The 22,607-nt window shown below is 37.6% G+C and overlaps 1 protein-coding gene across 4 annotated transcripts in view; it reads left to right on the top strand.

Moving 5' to 3' along the window:
• The window catches only part of MAGI3 (membrane associated guanylate kinase, WW and PDZ domain containing 3), a 275,989-nt gene that overhangs the window by 143,975 nt on the left and 109,407 nt on the right, over positions 1-22,607 (top strand). For all 4 annotated transcript variants that reach the window (XM_004699165.2, XM_045292004.1, XM_045292006.1 and 1 more), the window contains exon 2: positions 12,397-12,513. In XM_004699165.2, the coding sequence (XP_004699222.1) occupies positions 12,397-12,513 (117 nt within the window). The remainder of the gene's footprint in view (positions 1-12,396; positions 12,514-22,607) is intronic.

Here is a 22,607-nt window from a genome sequence, read left to right as displayed (position 1 = left end):
TCCCTTCCCCAATTTCCAATCCACATTCCCAGCCAATATTAACTGGTTCTTCACATCAGACATAATTATTGTCCTTTTGTGGGCAAATTTTTTTTTAATTGTGAATTAGATTGAAGGGTTTTAGAACAGATTATCAATTTGACATTTAACAAGTCACGTGCAGCTTGTTTCACTTCCTCCCCTGCAAATTTCCTCAGTGTTCTATCCCTTAGCCCTGTTTCTTCCTGTGTCTCCTGTTTCCTCCTATGTTTCCTGTTTCCATCCTTCCGTCTTTCTTAACCCTCTGTACTTTGTCATTGGATAAGTGGTGACTTATTTTAAGGTGCAGGTGAGTTCGGTTCCAGGCTTAAAGGATGACTAAGGGCTGTAGTCTTAGAGTTCCACCAGTCTCTCTCTGGTCAGAAAGCCTTGTCTCTTTTGGGTTTTAATTTGGAGTTTTGTTTTCCATTTATCTTCCATTATCCAGAACTGTCTGATGTTACCCTTTTTGTGAGTAGGTATTAGTGGTGTCCAGGCACCATCTAGCTCTTCTGGTCTCAGGGTCATGGAGGCTGATGTTTTTAAGGTCCATTAGTTCAATGGACTAAATGTTTCCATATGGTTTTGTTTTTTTTCTTCTTCTTTGCCATCATTCTTCTGTATCAGGATAAGTAGAGACCAATAGTTGTACCTTAGATGGCTGTTCACAAGCTTTTAAGACCTGTCAGCATTACCAAAATAGGATGCAGGACATATCTTTGTGAATTACATATACCATATACATATACTAATTGATCTAGGTGTCTCTGAACCTATGGTCTTCATCCATAAGTCCATTGACTCATTCCCACAAGGTGTTTAGTATATCTAAGAAATTTTCATAATATCCCTTGTATGCTCCACCAAATTCATAAAGATATTTGTAGCAAAGGTAAATATACACATACAAATAACTTCTATCAAATCTACCCATATTCGTGGATATACCCTCCCTCCTTCATCTATTCAGCCTTTGTGTCTATCCAAGCATCTACTAACAGATGACTGTTATTGTAGGATTGTGTGTAACAGTATTTGACTCTGTTACCTTTAACATTTGCAGACCTCCCAGGGTCTTACCTGCTTCCATCGTGTTTTGCAGACTTTCCTCTTATCGTATGTTGCCTTCCCCTTCATTGGGTACATACCTTTGTGTACTTTGTACAAGGGGGTTTCAAAAAGTTTATGGGATATGATTGAACTATTGAATTTTATGATGTATGAATAATGTCCCAATACAACTTTTAAAAATGAGTTTATGGGGGGTGGGGTGGTGGTGAAATGACCTCTTAAAGGGCCAGTCACTATTTACTTGAGTCAGCAAATCCTAGGTGTAGGTCAGGAAGAGTTGGCTTGGGTAACCTGATTACTTGCCTCAAGCTGAGATGCACTCACCTTAGGCACTGCGTGCCTCCCCCCACAATTGAAAACATTTGCACTGTCGCTCATAATCCAGGATAAACTGTGGGTATATGGTTTTGCAGCACCCCCTGGATCAGTCCAGATCTCCCCAGGGGAGGTAGTATTATTTTGGGAAACATTGCTTTAACTCAACCATCTATTTTAATTAGTTCCCCATCAATAGTAAATGAAAATACCTATTGCACCACATGTCTTACTGAGACTAGATTTTTGTCAATAACTTCTGATAAGTTAAGATGCCCTATTTATAGCTCTAAACTAATCTTTATGAATTCCAGACACTTGTATTCCACAATTTACCTTTTTTCTTGCCTTTTCCCAGAATCTTTTCATCTTGTACCTCACAAAAGCTTACAGATTCTAACCACAATACCATGCATATTAAAATGACACCTTTTACTTAGTGATCCTTCGATTTTCAAAAGACAAGATTTCCTTTAAAGCCTTTTAACCAAGCAATATAATGCTAAAACTTTTAGTGATATAATCATATTTTTACTTCCAAATATTTCATTATACTTACTAATTTTCCCTATTTTTGAGTATTTATTTTGTTCTGCATGGAAGCAAAATTGTCAAAGTGACTTATTTTTCCATGTTTTCTAGAAACTTCTGATTCAGTTTGAGTCTCTTAACTCTGGTTAGTTGGTATAAAAATATATAAACCTTCCCATCATCACTTGGAATAGAACTATTTCTTGTCATCATTTTGGTAATCCAGTACCGCTTTTTTTTCTTTTATTATTTGGTCAAGGTCCTTTTATGGGAAATGGGAGCCTAGAGATCCCTGTCACTTCCATTTGTATTGACATCCGTTTATATTGATTCACTCAGTTTATGGTTGTGTTGAACAGGGAGAGGATTTTTAATGGAGGAATCTGAATGAGTGTATGTGCACAGACTTGGCCAATTTATTGCTTATTCTAGTACATTTCTTTGAAATTCTAGTGCATTTTAGACAATCACATCTCGTAAGAATACTATTTTCAAAATATCTGATTGATGAAAGATAGACATTAGAAATGGAAATGGGAAGTGCTTAATATGATTTTGTTTATTGACTGTTGTCTCTCTCTGGATTCATACCACTTTTTATGAGTTTTTTGGACCTTTTACTATCTAATTTTAGCAATTCATGAAAATTTTCATCATTAAACGCTAGCAGAGAAAAAGAGGTTAACTATTACAAACAACTACTTGAGTTCAGAAACTTTACATAATTATGATGTCCTTTAAAATAAAATCTAAAGTCTTGAGTGGTGGTCTTTCTTAGGTCAGACTTCTCATCAAGAACTTTCATCTTTCCCTTTCAGCTATCTATCCCTTTACCAACTGTTACATGACACATTAGCAACCGATCTTCCACATCAAGCTTGGGCTGTCTTTTGAAGTGCACAACTTTGATTCGCAAAGTCTGCTAAGCCCCGTTACTCTGTTCTCAGGGAAAATGACAGCGCACAATAGATGGCTTTGTACCCTCCTGTCAAAAGGATGAAGCATTAATAGTATGACTCAGTTATTGTTGTGCCAGCCAGGCAATAGTTGTCTGGCATTATGACAGGTTTGCTAATGATTTCTGACATTATCACAACGAAAAAAATGTAAATAGCCTTAGGATAGCACTTTAAAAATACTGTCTTTAAGTACTAAATCTGCATTAGCCCGTCAAATAAAAGCTTCAAAAAGGAAAAGGACCTACTTTTGATAGTTTGGTTTTTATTTTGTTTTGTTTTCCTCTCCTCTGCTTTGCTATCACAGTTCCACTTGACTTAGCTTTGCCTGGTATGAAAGTTGTGGTGATTTTCTTGTCTTCGTTAGAATGGTGGTTTTCATTTTATTTTCAGGTGTAGATTTTAATCCCATAGTTTGTCAGAAACTAAATAATTGCAGTTTAACTTTTAGATATGGCTAATGTAATACTTATTTTGAAGACAGACGACTAAAGGAAAATGACTCTTCTATGTGGCTTTTTTATAAGGTTTAGGTTTCACAGTTCATAAGGGTGGGCTTCCTTTCTTACTAATGGCCTGTGAAGAGCACAGTTTTGGAAAACCTGGTTTACTTTTAGTTTGAAAAACTTTCCTTTCCCTCATTGTAATAGATTTTTATTGTAGAAAATGTGAAAATACAAAACTAGGAAGGGGGAAAAAAGGTTCTTAAAGAAAAGAATAATGTGGGGGGAAAACTCCCACTTAAATATGATTAAGTGTTTAAGTGTGGTTTTGCTTTATGTATATCCTTTAAATTTTTTATTTACAGAACTTCAAAATGTTTCAAATTGGCACCATACTGGGCATTCTATTTTGTAACCCCATTTCATTTATAAGACTTCATAAATATTTGACCACATCAATGTATATCAAAACATTACTTCTGATGTTGCTACTTAATGAAAACATTCTGTCTTTGACAACTACAGCAAAAATACTATCAGTATAGGAATTACCTTATATGAAGTCCCATTTTGGTGTGCTTAAGAAAAGAGTTTATTCAGCCCTGTGAATACACTGTGCAGGAAAAAGAGATGAACAAACATAGATCCAGACCTCACACAATTAAAGTCTATTGAGAGAGGCAGGCAGCTGCCATACTCACCTGTGGTGGCCAGCACTTGGATCCCAGAACAGGAGCTTCTTCATGTGAACTTCAGAATTCTGCCTGGGTATCTGCTTGAAAGAGCAGGTGGGCAATGGGGCAATATGTTAGTCTTTGCCAACAGGATTTGTAGGTACACTGTTGCTCCCAGGCAGAGCAGGCATAAAACCAAAACCAGTAGGGGAAATTGTTGGATGTGGGCCTAGCATGGTAGCCAAGGTGCTAAGAGTACTGATCAGGCCGCCTAATAAGTGAGAACATATGAGAGGACTTTAAAAACTTTGTTGAAAATGGAATTGAAAGCTAGTGGATCCCCCCCCCCCCATAAATGCTTTGAAACCCCCTAGTATATAGATACAAATTTTCTTATAGAGCTAACTAACTGTTTTTCTTATAACTCAGATCACTAACCATGCGTCTGAGATTTTTTTTTTAGAAAAACTTATGATTTGCAAATACAATATTCATGGTGTGGAAAGAATTTCTTTTAGAAAAATTAATTGAAGACTAATCCCCAAAAGGTGGAGATTAAAGACATCTCAACTGCCCAAGTCTTCAAAGATTATCCCCGATATCAACCACCACTCCTCCTCATAGTATATTCCCTTACATCCCAGGGTTCTGGGTTCAATTTGCTACAGTGACTACAGAGAATTCGCAACGTGTAGAAAAATGATTCCATGTAGTTGTGGTTCTAGTAAGTCCCCAAATCAAAAATTCATCCCCAAGGCTGTAGAAACTGGTGGAATCAGGCCCGGTGGTAGACCACCAATTCCAAGAACCAGAGGCCGGGCAGAGAGAGGCAAGCCAGATGCAGGGTCTGAAGGATGCTCTCTACTGCTGGCTCTCCTCTGTTGCTGGTAGTGAGAGCCCACCCCTGTTTCTGAGATGGCGCACCATTTACCCAGCAAGTGGCAAACATACACAGTAGGCTTCTTTCCCCTCCTTCTGACCCAGACCCGTGAGGGAAAAGTCATTTGCTAGGAGTAGCAAAACCCAATATTGCTTTAAGAGCCATAAACAACTCACTGCAAGTCCAAAGGGCATACCACACACTCCTGGGTCACTAAGTCCAACTTCCTAAATCAAGTGCCCAGAGCCACTTCACTCCAATAAGCCTCAGCCCAGAGGCACTCAGCTCCACTTCTGTGGGTCAGCAAGCTCAACTTTCCAAATCCTAATGCTAGCCTCCTGCACAAAAGTACTCACAGGTGAATCCTATCAATACCTTTCCCCACCTCTCACCAGCCCCATGCTGAGAGAGGTAATTTGGTGGGGGTTAGAGGCTTTGGTTAGAAGAGCAACATTAAATAATTCACTGCCCTGCAATGGATTTTATTTAAGTATAATTTGAATATAATAAAGCGTAATAAATATTGTTACGCTTTTGGGATTGTACTGTTTTTAGTTTGGTAGGTTGTATTGGCATTTTTCAGATGTATAGGTTTCTGAAGCCAAAGAGTACTTTTTCCAGCTATGTTGCCAGTTCTGCCAAATGTCAAATGCAAAAAATAATAATAAAGATGTGCGGATGGGGAAGAAGGTAGGAAATTTTTGTTGTGCAGGAAATGAACCGTGTGCTGCAACATACTTGAAGAAGACAGAACAGAAATAATGAGATGGTGTTTGAGCACAAACATTGCATAGAGGTGGCTACTTGTCAGCTTATAGCAATTGTAAAGGACTCTAGTGTGAGACCCGGATGAGTTGATGTAATTAGCATCATGTTAAATTAGTATAAGGTTCTGCTCAACTCCGTAGTCTCTGAACTTTTTGAGACTGTTTATAGTTCTTCCTCCCTTCTTGCAGCAAACAGCTACACTGGATGCCTCCCAGTTCCTCTCAGCACTGTGTCCTTTCCCACCTTGAGGACCTTTTTATGTCCCATCCCATCCCTTAAAAGCCCCCTCCCTCCTTTTCCCCTAGTTAGCTGCTGGGTACCCTTCAGATTTCAGCTCCAGTACCACCTATTTAGTGAAGTACATCTGACTTCAGCAATGATGTTCCTTGTTCCATGGCCTCTTTTGAATCTGGCCTGGATTTCTGGCAGCTCTCTCTCAATGTACTGCTACAACCATAGTTGGACAATCTTCAGCAAAATTGTGCTTGCATTTGATATTAATGATACTGTTGCATCATTTGTGCATTCTGTTGGGTCACCTTTCTTTGGAGTGGGCACCCATAGAGATCTCTTCTAGTCAGTTGCCTAGGTTGCAATCTTCCAAATTTCTTGGCATAGATGAGTGAGTGTTTCTAGTGTTTCATCAGCTTGTTGAAATATTTCATTTGGTAGTCTGTTAATTTCTGGAGCCTTGTTTTTGCCTAATGCCTTCAGTGCAGCTTGGACTCCTTCCTTCAGTACCATTGGTTCTTTTTTTAACAGTTTAATTGACACATATTTCACAAACTTTATAGTTCAACAGTTCAATCATATTAAGAAGAGTTGTATAATAATCACCATGATCAATTTTAGAACATTTCCTTTATTCTTGTACTTATCGTTACTAGATCTTTTCCCCACCCCGAAGGTACATTTCTTTGGGCAGCCCTTGGGACATCAAGACCCATATGGAGGCCCCCCCAAGTTTCAGTACTGAGTACAAACCCTTTTAAATCTCATCTATATCCACAGACTGCCAGGTGTCATCCCAGTTAAAATACCTTCTGAATCAATCTCTGTTTTCTTGCATTATGCTAATTTTCCTTTATTTCAATTTCCCTCTGACTCTATAAGTATTTTGATGGGCTCATTGCCAAGTTAAGTTTGGTAAGCGGTTACCACAAGATCCCCAAATCTAATGAACACAGACTTTGACAAAATCAAAGGTTCAGCCGATTGAGTTTGAACTCATCTATTTTCTCTAGTACATACTCAGATATTCCTATTTTTTTGTAAAAATTTTTTAAATTAAAATATTTTATTGGGGGCTCCTACATCTCATAACAATCCATACATCAATTGAATCAAGCATATTTGTACATATGTTGCCATCATTGTTTTCTAAACATTTACTTTCTATTTGAGTTCTTGGTATCAGCTCCTCCTTTTTCCCTCCCTCCGCCCTTCTACCCTTATGACCTCTTGATAAATTATAAATTATTATTTTAATATCTTACACTGACTTCTGTCTCCCTTCCCCCATGGTTTACAGTACCATTGGTTCTTGATCATAAGCTATACACAGATAGCCCTGCTCTATGGAGAGTTTTCAGGGCTATACACCTTTACAAAAGCAACAGCTGTGTATCATGGAGAGGGTGGTGAGTTCGAACTTATGACTATTTAGTCAGCAGCTGAGTGCTTTAGCCATGTTGTCACCAGGATATATGGGGGTATGTTTACAGACAGCATTTAGATACAATAAGCATATGATAATCTTTAATTGAAATATATATGTGTATGTAATATATAGCTATATATCATATATACTCATGTATAAGCCAAGTTTTTCAGCACATTTTTTTATGCAGTTTTTGTGGTAAAGTACGGTGCCTCGGCTGATATACGGGTTGGCTTATATTCGAGTATATACGGTATATATCAATGTTTCTCTAGGTATATAAATATATAAGATATAGATATGCAAAATATTTGAGAGAGATAGAAAATGAATGCGAATTAACACAGCGCTTGCTGCTAGCACAGGTTGCCTAGGTTCAAATCTCAAGTCTGCCACTAATGTCTATGTGACCTTTGCCAAGTTATTTAACCTCTCTGTACTTCAGTTTCTTATTGGCAAAATGTTGATGATAATAGTACCTACTTCAAAGGTTGTCATGTGGATTAAGTGAATTAAAACATAAAATTCTTAGAGAACACATAACATGCATTATTCAGACTGAGCACTGAAAAACATTAGTTCTAATAATAGTAATAATAGGTCCTAAAATAACACTCAGAGTTGTCAGTGTTCCCAGTTTTCATTTTCCATTCCCGCTAGAAAGAATAGAGGAAGGAATTAAGAGGAAAAAAAAACACTTTTTTTGCTCTGGATTTGTTATTCACAATAGAGCGAGAAAACAATAGATACAAATGATTAATTTAGGCTTATATTATCTTGCAGGGTAGTCAGATATCATTTTGTGAATACATTTTAAAATGTTAATAAATAAAGGACAGAATTGAAGAGATTGGCATATAAACTATAATTAAAATCTAATTTTAAAGACTTAATAGATGAATTTATTTTAGCATTTTGCAGGAGTCACAATAAAATCAATTTAAATGTTTAAAACACAGTTTAAGATAAAATTATATATAGATTAAAAAGTGTTGTAGTATTTCAGTGAGATGTATGTTCTAAATTTACATATAATTGAGAATGGAGATGTTTAAATCAACAATGACAAATACAAAAGTAAGCTGATTTATTCATTCTATCTGCTAAATGCTACAACTGCATCTATAAAAATAAGCCATGAACTTGGTCTTTAACAACCAGATACAATGTTTTTACTCACTTTTGTACCACAGAATATATTTTATGATGAACTATGTAGATACTGATTATCTAGTAAAGCTCTGTTCAAATTTAGTTAAGTTTCACAAACAAGCTGACTACAATTGGTTTCATTTTGTTCAAGGCCCCTGCCTTGAACCAAGGAACCAGACAAGAGTTAAGTTTGTATGAATCTCTTTGGTCACTTTGGTGACACTTCCTTCCTGCTATTGAAGCTCCAGAGGTGGAGGAAACAATAAAGTACCCCACGTCTCTGAGTCTAGATCTAACAAGAATGGAATCGTTAGTAACATTAGTGTGGTAAGCTACGTATATTGAACAGCTTATTGGGGAAAGCCACCAGACCATTGTACAGTCATAGAAAGGAAACCAACAAGGACTTGGTTATGCCCATAATTTGACTTTGAGGGAAACAGGTTTCAAAAAGATTATAGTATGCATAGGTGTGGTTCCAAGACTAGACATTTCTTTTAAAAAAAAAGTCATACCAAGAAACTTTTGTGAATGCAGTGTTAGCCCAGGTGAACTAGAGAAACAGATTCATAGACACTCCTATGTGTATAAGAAAGAGGTTTATATAAAAGAGCACCTGTATATTGAGAAAACATCCTAACCTAGTCCAAATCAAGTCCATAAATCCGATATTAGCCCATCTGTCTAATACCAGTCCATGAAATCTTCTTCAGACTCACACAACATGTGCAATGACTCCTCATGCAGGAAGATCACAGGCCAATGGGTGGAAAGTTGTGGATCCAGTGGCAGTGGAAGCATCTCAGTGCTGGTATGGGTCTCTATGTGGCTCCTTCAGCTCCAGAACTCAGGGTCTATCAGCGTAGCTCCATGTGGTGTCAATAGGAATGTGTAGCAGAGAGTGAGTGTATCTGGCCCTCAGTGAGCTATTTATCTCCATTGCGCCTCCAAATGAGGTCATCAAGCTGCAACCCGATTGGCAGGCTAGACTCCACCCCTTCACTCTTAATAGTCTCAAGTTCACACCAGATTTTGTAACTGCTACACACAGAATGCTCTGAGTAGCTCAAGTCTCTTAAAGGATGGGTGTGTTTGGAAGATAGAAGAAATACTGCCCAGTTATACAGGCTAAGTCTTGTTAGTTGCCATCAAGTTGATTCGAACTCATAGTAACCCATGTGACCAAGCAAAACTATCTTATCATGTTTTCTAGGTAATCAAACTCTTGGTATCTGGTTACCACATCTTTTCTTGGTAAAACCACAAGGTGGGCTAAAACCACCAGCCTTTTGGTTTTAGATGCTGAGTGCTTAAACATTTATGTGCAACAAAGCAAAGCATTGCCTGATCCTCTACCACCTTCATGATTGTTGGAATGTTTGAGGCCATTGTGGTGGGTATTATGCAGGGCTTTCCAACCTAGCAGGCTCATCTTCTAGCACTGGATTTGACAGTGTTCTGTTGTGACCTACTACGTTTCCATTGTCTATTTCAGAAGTAGATCACCACGTCTTTCTTGCCATTCTTTCAGGCGGTGGTCAGTGCTAAGTAAACTTTAAGAAATAAACATTTAAGAAAATTTTCTTTTTGATAGACCAAAGCTCAGAAGGAGTTAAAACTCAATAAGATGCTCCAGAAAGCAAAAAAGAAGAGGTAGGCTCACTATCTGAAAAAAAAGATGTTCTTTATGTTAACTGTCCACAGTCAAACCTACATAGTTTTAAACTTTGCTTCCATTTTCTTCAGCTAGGAGAAATACTTTGCCAACATAAAAAGGTAAAACAAACAACCTGAAAGGGGAGGACAAGGGGGCATTAAAAACCCCCAAATGAGATGATAGAGTATTATTCACTTTAAATGAATTTAAATTTTGAAGACTCAAATGAATTGTCTCCTGGGAGTCGAAGGGATTCTCAAATATGATCTCAGGGCTATTGTCAGTAATCGCTGTGAAATTGTGGAGAATGTGGGAAGTGCCAGGAGACTGGAAAAAGACAAATGTCCCAGTTTCCAAAAGGGAAAGAGGTAGATTGTGAAAGCTTCAGTTCACTTTCCCGAACTTTAAACTGTTGCTGCACTCGAAGAGATTATTAAAAATTAATGCTTATAGATACAGAAATATAAAGAGAGAAAGTGAGCATTTAAGAAAGAAATGGAGTGATTACCATGAATCAATTTCCTCATTTCTCCTCTTTAAAAAATTCAGTAATTACTGCTGCATTAGAGAATAGTGGAGGCATGTTGTGTCTTGACTTGAACAAGCGTTTGACAAAGTCTCCTAGATTATCCATGTGGAAAAGATGAGGCAATGCTGGCAATTAGATCGATTTACAGCTGGATTTATGTCCACACCCATCGCAGTATGACGCAGGGTTTATCTAAGTAATAGTCAGTTACTCTATATACCAGTTCTTCAAGGAAAACTTGACATAAATGTTAATTTGCTTGTTTTCAGAAAGTGTGGATTTATAGCTATGAGTTCTTTTGAGTGAAGATTTATGTGTTGAAACTTTTAAGAGCCTGAATTTATTCATGTTTCTGAGTTCCATTATAGATGTTTTCTCACCTGAGCTATGTTAAGATATGTAGACCAATTTTCATTACTTAGGGGCCTCTAGTATTTCTCTTTTTCCCCTCACAAATACCAGGAAAGTAATCCATTCCCTTACTTATTTCCATTGTATCTAAGAATCAGGCAAATGGGCAGGAAATGCCTGTTTATAATCCTACAGTAGGCAGAAGGCATGGAGGTAGCACTTAATTTGGCCCTTTCGATGATCAGAAAGATGGCCAGTGGGGGTGGAATATAGTTTGAGAGAGGGAAGAGTGAGCAGATTTGGGTCATATAGCCCAAGACAAAATATGTAGAACCTTTTAGGCCCTGTTCAAGAGTTTAGATTTTATTATAAGTATAGTGAAAAGTCCGTGGGGGCTCTAACAATAGTGATGGTCTGAATTGTGTTTTAAATCTTATTCTAGCTACTGCGTAAATGGTGGGAACAGGAGGGAGATAACAATTGATGCAGAAAGAGGTTAATTAGAAGGTTGTTGCGGAATTCTGAAAGGGAGATGATGGTAACTTAGGCACTAGGATCATGGCAATGAAAATAGAGAGCAATAGACAGGTAAAATCTATTCTGAGGGTAGAACTAACAAAAATTACTAATGGATTTGATCTGGGAGATAAGGAATACATCTTATAATAGAAATAAGGATGACTTCAAGGTTTGGGGATTGTTTGCTCCACTGGGTGGAATCCATGGATGGCAAGTCAGTTCCAACTCAGAGTCACTGGATAAGATAGAGTAGAACTGCTTCATTGGTTTTCAGTCCCAGACTGTAAATCATTACAGGAGCAGACAACCTTGTTTGACTCCCATAGGTTTGAACTGCTGACCTAGAGGTTAGCAGTCAAACATTTAACTCACTGTGTTTTCAGGGTTCCTTACTGGGTAGATGGTGCTGTTATTTATTAAAGTGAGGAAATCTAAAGAAGAGGAAAATTTGGAGGATGGATAGAACTAAGTGTTTTGTGTTGGCTATCTGAAATTTAAAGTGGTTGTTTGACTTCCAGATAGACCTGTAGTATATATGAATGACTTTGATTGGTTGGAGCTTGATGGAGAGAAGTCAAGATAGAGACATGATGTGATGTTGGCAGCTGTCAGTAAACAGGTGGTATTAAAGCCATGGGATTGAATGAAGTAACTTTTGATATTTGCCATAGTCTCTGATCTATTCCTTTTCACTGCCCTACCAAATTATGCTTATCATATTGCTGGTACCTATTTTAATTATTGTAGCTATAATAATTATCTTTTAGTGAAATACTTTATTTTCCTGTTTTATAGCTAAGTGATTTAAGGTGTTTAGTTAATTGTTCTGTATTTAACTGGAGATCTAACAGTAATATGTTTTGTTTTTGTAGGCAAAGTCATTAATAAAGATTTACGACATTACCTGAGTCTTCAGTTTCAGAAAGGATCAATTGACCACAAGCTGCAGCAAGTGATCAGAGATAATCTCTACCTGAGAACCATTCCATGTAAGTGTCTCGTGGGATAAAAGAAATGAGGCTGAAATATTCTTGCTTAATTAATAGAACCACTAGAAATAATTCAGGAGAATATATATTTCACATAAAATTGTAATGACTGGTTGGGGGCTACGAATGACACAACAATTGAGTAAGGAGATAAGTTTTCAGAAGATGCCAAGAGTTTTGTTTTTAATAAGTAGAAAACGAATGTTTTATATTGGGACTTTTAAACAGGTGGTCACTAGAATTTAAGAATACGTATTTATGTGTTTCTCACTGAATTTACTCCTATAAATCAATTTCTAAAATTCATGCATAAGAAATTTGTTTACTCTCAATGCCTTGTATCCTGAGAACACCTTTTTGTATGACTTAATTAGAACATTATTAGTTCTAAAATCTGTTCCCCTCTCCAAAGAAAAGAAAGGAAGAAAGAGAAGAAGCATGTGTAGTACCTTCTTTGTGGTAATCCATTTTGAATTTTTATCTAGATGTTGGTGACTCTGTTCAAGTTTAAATAGTTTTCAGACGACCTGGTTATTGTTCCGTGATTTGTGGTTGGTTGGTTGGTTTTAAACATTTCATTCTTCTAGTCTTGCAGTTTCTCCTTAGTATGGTATTTTGCCCTAAAAAGAAGCACCTGTTTGGTTAGTTTCAAGTCATAAGATTCTAAGTCTGGTGACAGCTTAACAGGCGCTCTTACCTCGGTCATAAACTGAAATATCTAAATCTCCCCTAGGAGCCTAAAAGCAATGCCCATCAGCGGCAGTTAGCCCAAATGGTGGTCGCATCTTGTCTCTAAATAAAATTTTTTCTTAAACACCAGACCTTCCTGTGGGGGGGGGGGGAATCTGATTTCAAATCCAAGGGAAGTATAAGATGAGCTAGGAATATCTAATTGCATCAGAAAGTATGTAAATGCTTTGAAAATTATGATAACATGTCAGAAAGACACATGAGCCACCTAGAAAGAGGGGGGGCACCCACTGTCGAAATCTGATCAATCATATTAAGAGGTAGCGATGCCTATTGTTTTTAGATGTTTCACTACAGGTAGAACTGGACTGTGATCCCTGAGAGAAGAGCAAAGGAGCCCTGTGATCGCCTCCACTTGGTAATTGGAGGCACACACAGCACAGGGAGGGAAAGCACAGGCACTTACAATACAGCAAACTCTGAGTAGAAGGGACAGAAATCTAAGTTCAAGAAGTCTGAGGTGTCTAGAGTTTGCAGAGGGGAAAAGAGGGAGCTACAAAGACAAAGAGCTCAAGTAGTCTGCAAAGGTATCCCCTTGAGTCTGTTGCTGAGTAACATGCTGATATGTGTAGAGTAAGACTCTATGACGCCCAGCAAAGACCTCTCTGTGAGATGAAAAATTCCCAAAACTTAAATAGGGCTGGCAGACATTTGACTTCTTACAACTTGAGTGGGGAGACCTCATAAGGATCTGAAATAGAAGCGCCTTAGGAGGGCTAAAAATAACTATAAGTTAAGCTCCTCAAGGCTTGCTTTATCAAAACTCAATTAAGCAAGCCCCAAAAGATTAAGCCAATAGTCATGTAACTTAACCACTAGCCCCCCCCAAATGCAAAACAAGAAACACTCAATACTTTTTAAAGGAAGACAAAAAAATCAAAACACAGAATAATACAATAAACACATTGCTCAGTGTCTCTTAAAACCAAAACAAAAAAACTACTGATGTGCAAAAAAGAAAAACCTATATGACCCACAACTAAAAGAAAAGTCAGGTGATCTGGGTAGGAGGTAGGTGAGAATATGTGAAATTACATACAATAATGTTATTGTCAACCAGGGATTTAAGAGTTATTGTAAATATGCTCAGGACTCATTTGATAATAGGAGCTTCATGAAGAGCTATGGAATATAAACAAGAACTAAGTGAAACTTTTAATTTCATTGGATGTGCTTACTAGCAAATTAGAGACTGTTGATGAAAAGAGCAGGGAAATTGAAAGCATAGCCACATAAACTTATCAAACTGAAACACAAAGAGGAGTGGGGGTGGGGGGAAACTCTGAAAAGAAAGAAACATTTTTAACAATCGTAATCGTGTATATGGAAACCTGCTTATGGATCAAAAGGCAGTTGTGCGAACAGAACCAGGGACTACTGCATGGTTTAAAATCAGGTGTGTGATAGGGTTGTGTCCTTTCACCATACTTAATCAATTTGTATACTGAACAAGTAATCAGAAGCTGAATTTTATGAAGAAGAATGTGGCATCAAGATTGGAGGATATGCAGACGATACCACTCACTTGTAAGAGAAGAGGACTTGAAACACTTACTGGAGAAGATCAGGTTTGGCAGCCTTCAGTTTGGATTACAACTCAGTGTAAAGAAAAATCAAAATCCTCACAACTGGATCAATAGGTAACATCCCGATAAATGGGGAAAAGGTTGAAGTTGTCAAGGATTTTGTCTTACTCGAATCTACAATCAGGGCTCATGGAAGCAGCTGTCAAGAGATCAAATGATGCATTGGATGGGGCAAATCTGCACAGGAATCTTTTAAAGTGTTGGAAAGTGAGAATGTTACTTTGAGGACGAAGGTCCGCCTTGACCCAAGTTATATTTTCAGTTGCTTCAGATTCATGTAGAAATTGGACACTGAATAAAGAAGACTGAAGAATTGATGCAGTTGAGCTCTGGTGCTGACAAAGAATAATGAAAATACCATGGACTGCCAAAAGAACAATCAAATCTGTCTTAGAAAAAGTGCAGCCACGGTGTTCCTTGGAGGCACAGGTGGCGAGACTTCATCTCGTGCACTTTGGACAATGTTCTCAGGAGAGTCCAGTCCCCGGAGAAGGCTTGGTAAAGTGGAGGGGCCGTGAAAAAGAGGAAGACCCTCAATGAGGTAGATTGACACTGTGGCTGCCAACAGTAGACTGAAACATAAGAACGATTGTGAGAATGGTGCTGGATGACACCTAACAACAACCACAGCAATGTGTATATACCTTGAAGAGACATTAAATCCAAACTGACAGATCTGAAAGAAAAAAAATAAACAAATACATCATTACAGTTCAAGATTTCAACAGTGCTTTCCAATAATTAGTAGAACAAGTATGTAAAAACCAATAAGGTTATAGAAGATATAAATAGGGCTTTCAACCATTTTGACCTATTTACTATTTATAGAACATGCCACTTACAACAGAAGAATATATATTATTTTCTAGTGCACATGATAACATTTATAAAGATGAATTACATTCTGGACCATAAAACAAGATTCAATAAATGTAAGAAGATATAAAATATACCAAGTGTATTCTCTGAGCATAACAATTCAATTTTAAATCATTAACAAAAATATCTGGAAATTTTCCCAAATATTAAGAAATTGAATACCATTCTTTTAAATAACCTGTGAGTAAAAGAATAAACCACAGAGGGAATTAACAAAATACTTTGAACTCAAGGAACATATTAAAATTGTGGGATGCAGCTGAAGGAGTGTTTAGAGGGAATATTTAACATTTAACACTTATACTAGAAGATAACTCTCAAATTAATTATCCAAACTCCAACCTTAACAATCTAGGAGAAGTAAACCAAAAGACAGCAGAAGGAAGAACATTTGAAAAGAGCAGAAATCAATGGAGGAACAAAGGTATAACAGAAAAAAAATCATTGAAACTTAAATCTGACCCATTGAGATCAATAGAACACACCTAATCAGACTGCGGAAAGAAAAGAAAATGCAAATGACCATTATTTACATCCCAACAGTGTTAAGAGGGAATATTATAAACAACATTATGCCCATATACTCAACAACTTAGATGCAATTAGGCAAATTTCTTTGAAGCCAAAAACCATTGAATCTCACTCAAGAAGAAATAGATGATTTGAACCCTCTATCTATTATAGAAACTGTGTATTTTATGACTTTTCCATAAGGAAAATGCCAAACTGACACGTAAGGAAGAAATAATACCCATCCTACACAAATGCTTCTAGAAAATCATTCTATAATCGTAATCTTAATATGGTTCTGATTCCAAAGCTAAGCAATAACATTTTTAAAAGGTATATTTCAAAAATTCTTATGAACAAATATTCTTGATAGCATTTTAGATTATGTAGTATAGGTGTATGTAGGCACAGATATGTATATAAATATGTATAAGGTAGAATATATTATTGCCAAGTGAGATTAGTCCCATGGTTTAACATTAGAAAATTAATCTAGTAACTGAGTGGAATAGAAAAACCATACAATCTTCTCATTTGACACAGAAAACAACATTTGTCAAAATCCAACAACTAGTCATGATAAAAAGCTCCCAGAAAACGATTCTACCAGTTATTGCTTTATTGCTTCTCAGCTTCAATTGTATACTTCATTGCCTACTTGTGCTATTGGAACATTTTTCCCTTGTCACCTGACACGGTGTTAAGGTTTGTCAGTAGACGGCACAGCGAGGCTACAAGAGAGTGTTGAGGCTTCTTTCCCTGATTCCACTGTGCCTTTTTCTTGTTGCTCATATCATGCAAAAAGATGTCCTCCAAGTTTCAGCAGTACCCTAGCAGTCTGTTTCCCAGCAGCAGGTTTAGTACTACCTCTGCATGCTACTTTCTTCCTGGTTGTTTTCCCAGCTGATTTTCTAGCAGTTCTGTGGGCACCTTAACTGGCTCCCCAGATTTCTGCATCATCCGTATAAAGCAGCTTTCTCCCAAGTTTGAAGTGAGTCCAACCAGTGTCCCAGTGAGTTTCCTAGTAAATTCAAAGCACCTGTCTGCCCCCCAAATCATAGGCAGCTTGCTGGCATATTTCAGCAGTAGTCCACCTGGTGCAACCCACTGATTGTGAACTAGCTTTCTCCAGATCACCTGGCAAACTTTCCACCATTAAATGAGATCTGAATTCGTGACTCTGAGAAGGTTTGTTCTTTACTTTTAAGAAACAGCTCTGGTGGTGTAATGATTGAGTGTTTGGCTGCTAACTGAAAAGCTCAGCATTTCAACCCCAGCAGCCACTTCCTGGGGGAAAGATCTGACAGTCTGCTTGTCAGACTGCAGTTTAGGAAAGAAACCCTATGGGACAGTTCTCTGCCCTGAAGGGTCCTGTTGAGTCAGAATTGACTTGAACCCCGTGGTTTTGAATTTCCTTTCTTTACTTGGATATATATACTTCCTCAGTTCAAAGATGGCATTTGGCAGAATATTTTTATTTCCTCTTTGCTAATCCCTCGTAAAAAGTTGTTTATGTTAGACCTTTCCTATTTGAGTCACCATGTAGTTTTTTTGTCTTAATCGGGCCTTGACTAATACAGGACTGGTACTAGTAGTGTTCCAAGACCCTCAGAGGAAAGATTTTCAGTTGATGTTATGTTCTTGAGCTGGTGTTCCTGCCAATTTATTGACTTCTTGCCAATGGGAAATAGAATGCTGACAAATGGGTATAGAATGGGAAAAATTCCTGAAAAGCAGTTATATCACACTGTAATCATATCACCTGTGGTTGACTGTGATGAAATGCCAGGTGGCTGCTACACCTGACCATTATGTCAGTAATGTGGTTAGAAGCACTGTAGTATAAACTGGATTCTCCCGAGTGCACCAAGCACAAAGAAAGAGAACCAACGTATTACAACACAATCTTAACAATATTATTTTTAAATTATCTTGACCTCCTAAACATTTACTAATACAAAACATTTAGAGAACAGAAAATGAACACAAAGTAAAAGCTAAATAAAGGTCATTTTAAAATTTGAAAGATAAAGCCACACATCTAATATTTGAATCTGTCTTCCTAAAATGAGATTTTAAAGCACACAAGGTATCCATTGCATTATCTAATAGTCTTGATCCTTGGTGACAAATATTCCAAACATGAAAATTCTTTCCTTTACATTGACACTCATCAAATTGTTAAGAGCTTGTCAAAACACAGCTTCAAGTTGAACATTAGGTATTTGTTGCTTCATATAAGCTCACTTTCTTATTTAAAGATGAAAATATTTTCTCTGTATGCCCTGATTTGGGCTTTACCATTGAAAATCTATATTGCTTCAGATTGTAGATCAGTATCTGATTTCGTATTCATATTCACAACATTTACTTTTCTTTGTGTTTCTACTGTTAAAGCATTTACAAAGCATTGAAGCACATAGAAAATATAATGGAAAATGATGGTGAACATTATTGGATGCTATTAAAATAATATAAAATTCAGATTTCCTAGCAAGGTTAACAGCGTTATGTAGAGTACGCCAATTTAAGGATTTCGTCACTTCTTGGACTACCCCTCATTTCAGATTTATTTAAAGTGGAATATGTGGATAGTTATGTTAATGTGGTCGTTGTAAGAAGACTCCCCATTAGCACAGACAAGGCCAGAGACAAACACAGCATGAGAAGAGCTACAAGGAGGACTGCCTGCAGTTACTGTGCCTGCTGCTCTCCCACATGCTCAGTCCCCGTTCCTGGAAATGTCAGCCTTACCGTGTGACTCAACTTTTCAATGTTTCTTGCATTTGCTTTCAATTTATATCAGTTGATTTCTTCAAACCGGTAATGTCCCAATGTTAAATTGTTAAGCTTTTATTCTCACAGGAGAATTACATTTTTTTTCCCTTCCCTACTTTATCAACTGACCTTTCACATGATTTAGAGCAGTGGTTCTCAACCTTCCTAATGCCAGGACCCCAACCATAAAACTACTTTCGTTGCTACTTCATAACTGTCATTTTGCTACTGTTACGAATCGGGCTACCCCTGTGAAAGGGTCGCTCAACCCCCAAAGGGGTTGTGACCCACATATTGAAAAGCGCTGACTCAGAAGAAGTAAATTTCCCAAGAGACCCTGGGAAAGAATTCTTTCATGGAAACACTAATGTGAATCAACTGCAACTTTCACATATTTGTGGTGGGAATATGCAGTGGTATATCTACTTTGGAAAATCCCATGACCGTTTCTTAGAAAGTTAAACATGTATTAACTATATGACTCCGCAATGTTGCTTCCAAGTATTAACCCAACAGAAATTTATATATATGTCACCCCAAAGAATTGTAAGTTCACAGTACCTATATTCCTCTTGGGGCTGACAGCACAAATATCCATCAAAGTAAATGATAGCTCGTCTAATTTTGGTATACATACAATAGAATATCTCTTGGCAATAAATGAGAATTACACTACGGGAGTAAGTCTCAAGATATCATACTAAGTAAAAGAAATTAGATGAAAATATTTACTGAAATCAAGCTAATATATGATTCCATTTATGATATTCTGTTAAGGTAAAAACTGTTGTGACAGAAAGCCATCAGAGACTGCTACAGGGTTGGGAACAGGAAAAGGTCACAAGAGAACTTTTGAGTTGATGCTTGCCCAGACTCATAGGAACTGGCCTTTTAGAATTAGTGAATTTTGTTTTAGGCAAATTATACCCCAGTAAAGTGCCCCCTACCCCCCAAATTAAAAAACACATCCACAATGGTATGATTTTACAACAAATGTTTTTTAAAGTTTAACATTAGATAATTAAAGTTTATAAGATAGTATTTGTAATAGCATCAAATAATTTAATTTAGAAAACATACTTTCTACGTATTTAAAGTATAAGGGCTCTGTAAGATAAAATTAATGTGCACTAGAGAAAACAGAAACACACACCTGTTTCCATCAAGGTGATTCTGACTTATACAACCAAATAGAGGGGCCTCCTCAGGTTTCCAAGGCTAAAAGCTTGGTGGAAACAGACTGCCATCTTTCTCTCAGAGTGACTGGTGAGTTCAGACCTTTTGGTTAGCAGCCAAGCACTTAACCATTGCACCACCAGGGCTCCTGGGTCCTAAAGAAGAACAAAATTTATTGCCAGATTTCTTGTTAATGGATTATATCCACTGCCATCTAGGTAATTCCAATTTATAGCAATTCTATCGAGTTTCTGAAATTGTAAAACTACAGAACTGATGGGTTTGAACTGCTAACTTGTTGGTGGTTTACACCATAGTGCCATCAGAGCTTAGACAATATTGTGAAGAAATAAGTTCTCCTTAAATAGATTAATAAATTCTATCCAAGCGCATAAAAATGTATCTTTTCATCTGATTTCAGAATTTATATGGAAAGACAGAATACAAAAGACATTTCAAGAACAAGATAGGTAGACTTACTCTATTAGATATCTAAATTTACCATGAAAATAAAATAATTGTAGCACTGTGATCATGGTACAGGGATGGTCAGTAGATTAATGCAATGTATTAGAAAGCCCAGTGACAGATACCCAGTCATGTACATAGACATTTATAAGAAAAAAAGTGTCAGACCAATCAGAGGGGGAAATAGATGTTTTTCAAAAATTGTGAATAGCCATTTTGGGGAGATCAGGGAATAAAAGAAAATTTGAGTTTTTAATCTTCTATCAAGCAAAAATAAATGAATAAATAAAATTTCAGTGGCTGTATAGTTTTAGTCTCCACTACTTTACATTTCTAGTTTCTAATACTTATGGTAATGGCTACATAGAAACTCACAGACAAAACTCATGATTAAAAGGTTTATTAAGGAAGCTAACAAATTGTAATGCCAGTGAGAAATGCTCAGGGTAGTTGTTTACCAGGACTGTTACACAGTTTCAGGTCTGCTAATACATGCCCAAAGAAGCATACCACTCTGCTGTAAGCCTCAACCTTAAGGCATTCAGCTCAAGCTATCTATGTGGGGTCAGCAAGCCCAGCTTTCTGAATTAAGTACCCAGAACCACCCTACTCCAATAAGACTCAACCCAAAGGTATGCAGCACCGCTTGCCTGAGGTCACAAATCCAACTTCCCTAATTAAGTTCCCAGAGACACCCCACTCTGCAAGCCAGCCTCCTGCACAAAAGCACTCAGTTATACCTGCTCCGTGGGTTGGAAGTCCATCACTCTCCCCCATTCTCAGGCTCCTGGTTCTGCTGCTGTCCCTCTCTGATGGTATCTCTCTCTTCTGGATCAGGAGGTTCCCTGCACAGAGACCTCGGGTCCAGAAGATGTGCTCCAATTCTGGCGTTTGCCAGTCATAAGATCCCTCCCCTCTTCTTGTTTCTCAGAGGACTCATTTTATATACAGCAGGATGGCACTTCAGGGATCCTGTTTGAAATTACTCACAGGTGAATCTTATCAGTATCTTCACCCACTTCTTACCACACCCATGCAGGGAGAGGTTGTTTGGTAGGAGTCAAAGACTTAGGCTAGAACAGTGGTTCTCAACCTGTGGGTCGCAACCTCTTTGGGGGGGTGGGGGGTGGGTGTCAAACAATCCTTTCACAGGGGTCGCCCGATTCATAACAGTAGCAAAATTACAATGATGAAGTAACAGCGAAAATAATTTTATGGTTGGTGGGGGTCACCACAGCATGAGAAATTGTATTAAAGGGTTGTGGCATTAGGAAAGTTTAGAACCACTGGCCTAGAAGAACAACCACACTAAGTAATTCAGTGCCCCTGTGGTGGCCTAAAGTCTAAAATGTGGAACTGCAAGGCTATTTAAAATATATGTATAGAATATCTCCACAGCTTTGGGAAGAATTTTTTCAACAAGACACAAAACCATTAGTGAAGGAAAGAATTGTTTGATAAACTTGACTACATTAAAATCAAGAACTTTTGTTATTAAAAGACTCTTTTTAAAAAAAATCATCTTATTGGGGCTCATACAACTCTTATCACAATCCATACATACATCAATTGTGTAAAGCACACTTATACATTCGTTGCTGTCATCATTCTCAAAATTTGCTTTCTGCTTGGGTTCCTGTATTCAGCTCCTCATTTTCCTTTTTCCCCTTCCCCTCCCTCCCCACTGACCCCTCCCTCATGAACCCTTAATAATTTATAAATTATTATTTTATCTTACACTGCCAGGTGTCTCCCTTCACCCAATTTTCTGTTGCCCATCCCCCAGAGATGAAGTTATATGTAGATCCTTGTGATCGATTCCCCCTTTCTACCCCGCTTCCCTACCAGTATACGCCACTCTCACCGCTGGTCCTGAGGGGTTCATCTGTCCTAGATTCCCTGTGTTTCCAGTTCCCATCTGTACCGCTGTGCATCCTCTGGTCTAAC

This window comes from Echinops telfairi, unplaced genomic scaffold (assembly GCF_000313985.2).
Source record: "Echinops telfairi isolate 266 unplaced genomic scaffold, ASM31398v2 ScPeMD7_443;HRSCAF=831, whole genome shotgun sequence".
Lineage (NCBI taxonomy): Eukaryota > Metazoa > Chordata > Mammalia > Afrosoricida > Tenrecidae > Echinops > Echinops telfairi.
The sequence above is the reverse complement of the archived record's forward strand: the minus strand, read 5'-3'. Positions and strand labels throughout refer to the sequence as shown.